This window comes from Sphaeroforma arctica (assembly GCF_001186125.1).
Source record: "Sphaeroforma arctica JP610 unplaced genomic scaffold supercont1.1549, whole genome shotgun sequence".
Taxonomy (NCBI): Eukaryota; class Ichthyosporea; order Ichthyophonida; genus Sphaeroforma; species Sphaeroforma arctica.
Genome location: NW_014039009.1, coordinates 1 through 3851, shown reverse-complemented (window position 1 = coordinate 3851; position 3851 = coordinate 1). Strand labels below are relative to the sequence as shown.

At 43.4% G+C, this 3851-nt stretch overlaps 1 protein-coding gene across 1 annotated transcript; it reads right to left on the bottom strand.

The window, feature by feature from the left end:
- Positions 1–817: 817 nt before the first annotated feature.
- SARC_11155 (hypothetical protein) lies at positions 818–3403 on the bottom strand. Its single transcript, XM_014294765.1, has 3 exons — positions 3238–3403; positions 2079–2308; positions 818–1149 (listed from the first exon to the last, which is right to left on the bottom strand). The coding sequence occupies exons 1-3, from the start codon at positions 3356–3358 to the stop codon at positions 964–966; spliced, it is 537 nt and encodes a 178-aa protein (XP_014150240.1). The 5' UTR covers positions 3359–3403; the 3' UTR covers positions 818–963.
- Between the last annotated feature and the right edge of the window lie 448 nt (positions 3404–3851).

Below are 3851 nucleotides of genomic sequence, written 5' to 3'. Positions count from 1 at the left end.
TATATATATATGTATATATATATATGGGTGTGTGTCCCACATGTGTGTGTATACGTGAATATGCGTGCATGTGTGTATATGTATACGTATATATATATTTGTAAGAATGTGTTCGCGTAATTCGTTCTGAAGAGAATATCGCACGCGGATGATGTCAGATTGGAAACCTTTAGGATACCTCTATTGTTTACTTGGAATTTGAAAAATGGACAACTCCGCCTAGTTGGCGATTTAGATTGCACCATAAATCTCCTAAGGCTCATATGTTCTCGGTAAGTTTCTCCCCGATCGCTTCTGGTAAAGGATAAGTCACCTCTGTTTCAAGCTATATCCCAACGCTATAGCTACAAGTATGCCCATCCAAGCAAGTGCCTCAAACCCCTAAAATGTCGGACGCTCATGCTAAGTTTGACCATCCCAAAAGTTCCCTCAAAAATGCTAAAACATTGTACAACATCGAACGCTCATGATCAATTTGATTATCGTAAAAAATGCTTCAAAACCTTAAAGCACTGTACATTGAAAGCTGAAGCCTAAAAGATACTTTAGAAAAATCCCCTCAAACTGTACAACAACGAATTTTGAATCTAAGTTTGACCATCCCAAAGGGTGTTTCAAAATCCTACAGTATTGTACATATCGAAACCTGAATCTAAGTTTGTCCATCCCGAGAGACGCTTCGGAATGCTATAGCTTTGTGTAACATCGAACGCTAAAGCTTTGATAGTGCGACCGTCGAAGCCATACAAGGTTTCGTCGCCAACTTCAGATATAGGGTTTGCTTTTGGGAATAGTTCAAGAGTATCTAAGTGTTTGTGGGTCGATTCTTTAATATTGTGAACCCCTTCGCACCTAAGTTGAAGTTGAGTTTGACATCTTGAATTTGCTTTTGAGAATAGTTTAAGAGTATTTAAGTGCTAGTGGGTCGACTCTTTTATATTATAAACCCCCCTGGCATCCAAGTTATAGTTTGACATCATACAATAAGGCCCGCACCCTCCCCAACTCGGTGTTGTCTATGGCTTCGTTAGCGCGTCTGTTGCTTTCTATATAGAGCGTGTTGACGCAATTCCGGAATTTGTACAACTGTGACAGTTCTTCCAACTTCGTTAGATCCGTGAGCCAATCAGCGGGCAGGGCGTTGGCAATCTGAGAGGTGTGGTGGGTTTAGGGTGTAGGGTTTAGGGTTTGGCGCAGATAGGATTGAATGAAGAGGTGCGATGTCAACAAACTACCGGCCTTTATGCATGGAATAGTACTGAGTGAGGCTCATGATGTTTAAGTAAAAATGCTTGATATAATTCGCTCGGCTATGATGGGCCAGCCCTGGCGGTAAGGTACAAGTACTTGTGTACGTATACGTATACGCGCAAACGTACAATACAATTGAATTCGCTCAAAAAAGTAGTGGTCCAGTCCTTGTCGTGAAATGCCCCAATTTTTGCACAGCGCTCCCATTGTGTGTTGAAACTTGTGACGAGGCTTCACTACCACTGAACGTTTTGTGTGATTGGTGGTGTATAGGTACAGGACAAATAAGGAGGAGTGGCAGGCTTCTATTGTCAGGCGGAAGCTCTGCCTATTCACAGGACATGACGCAGACAAGATACACAACAAGTACACGCTTGCCATATTGTTATGCGGAACAAGTAAGTTATGTGCAACAGTGTTCCTACTGATGCGCATGGAAAAAAGACCAGTCGCAGTGAAGGACACACACGCTTGCCATATAAGGTCATGGAGTCACAGTAGGTACAAGTGCGGCAGTGTACCTACTGATGCGCATGGACTAAAAGACCAGTCACATCGAAGGACACATCACAGATGCCTGAGCAGACGAGTTGCCTACACAAACCCACGCGTGCCGCTGGTACTAAGACGACTCAATATAAGCTGTCAATGGTAGCTATAGGGCAAGCGATACGATCACTACATTCATTGCCTTTGACAAGGGTAGAAACAATTGAATAGCGAGTATCACGACCACTACACCAAATCGGTTCAAACAATGCGAATCCACAGTTATATCGATTACACGACCCACGGCACTCAATCCGGTTCATACAACGCCACAGTACCTTTATAACAAGCGACACAACCACAGTAGTAGGGCCCAGAGCCTCCCAGGCAGGGATGAGATGTTTGTTCAAAATGTCATCCACAACAACATCCCGCAGGGCCACCACCGAGGCATATGTACCCAATTGCAGGGCATTCAGAGCTATCTTGACCGCCGCACAGCACCGGCGTTCCATGGACGTCTGCACCTCTTTTCTCTGGGCAGGTCCGAAACGCGCCAGTTCGCTCGCTGAAGGAAAAGTAAGGCAAGGGTCGATGAGACTCGTATTCATAGATATGATATGATATGGTATCACATTAAACTATGAATATTCTGCATAGAGAATGCATGCTGAATGCATACGTCACCAGGTGTACCGCACTTCACTGCGACTCGGAACTACACCACGCTGCGAGGATGTAACACTACAAAGCTCCAATTAAGATATTCACAGAAACCTCAATGTATAACACTTATCGATTGCAAAACAATAGTGGTGAGGGCTGCACATTCAAGATAAAACCATAGCCTTCTAAATTGAACAAGAAGGCTATAATAAAACGTACTCATCTTGTAGCTATAAAACCTATCGCTCAGCCTCGAAATGCACACACACGCATGTTGCTGCCTATATGCTCAAATGTATAGTATATGGTGTAGCGCAGCGGTAATATAGTTCCACACAGGGAGAGTGCCGTGTGAATCAGATACACGTGCATCAGACTGTACCCATCACCCACACACAGCCGCACACCACAACCGAGTTGAAATTGCAGGAGTTTTCACCCACAAACCCGTCCTCACACTGTTTTTAATAAAACCAGGCGTACTTATAGTACAATGTCCATCACACGAGAAGTGGCATATATGTAGCGGTACATACACATGTATAATACAAAGCCAATCACCCATGTGCCTAGCACTGGGTTAATTAAATACACACACATGTAAAATACAAAGCCAATCGCGCATACTCCGTGTTAATTAAATACACACACATGTATAATACAATGCCAATCACCCATGTGCTTAGCACCGGGTTAATCAAATACACACATGTATAATACAAAGCCAATCACGCATGCGCCGTGTTAATTAAATACACACACATGTATAATACAATGCCAATCACCCATGTGCCTAGCACTGCGACTATCAGATACACACATGTATCTCACCTGAGAAGAGTGGCACAAATATCTCGTTGTCCACAAATTCTGACAGGCGTGTGACAATAGCGCGTGAGACGTCAGAGGTTACTTTGGCACCAGAGCCCTGGGTGTCTGTGGCATCCATCATGGGATACTCACTGAGGTTGTCTAGACACGCGTGCAGCCTACATGTGGATGGTACGGTATGGGTTATAAGTCGGCAAGAAACGGACTGAGATATACGTTAAAGCGTAGGTATGTAGAACCATATGGATTGAAAGAATGACGGCTATCACCATAGGGAGTAAGTGTATATGAAGATTAGATCAAAAGCGCACAGATTCACTTTAGACAATATATATATGAAAATATACAAATACACGAGGATGTAGTGGGTATTCAATGGGACTACATTGGCTCCCATAAGAAAATTGACCCAAGACAAGACTCGAACTCGCGACCTGTCCGGTACAGTAGTAAACTAGGCGACTCACTGAACCAATAAATCTAGTAAACTTCACAACGACGAATATACCAACTACATGATGGGATAGAGCACAATGGATCTCCTTGCGCAACCGGACCTGGTAGATCTAAATATCACATGCACACACTTATACACATAAAAATACAGAAATATA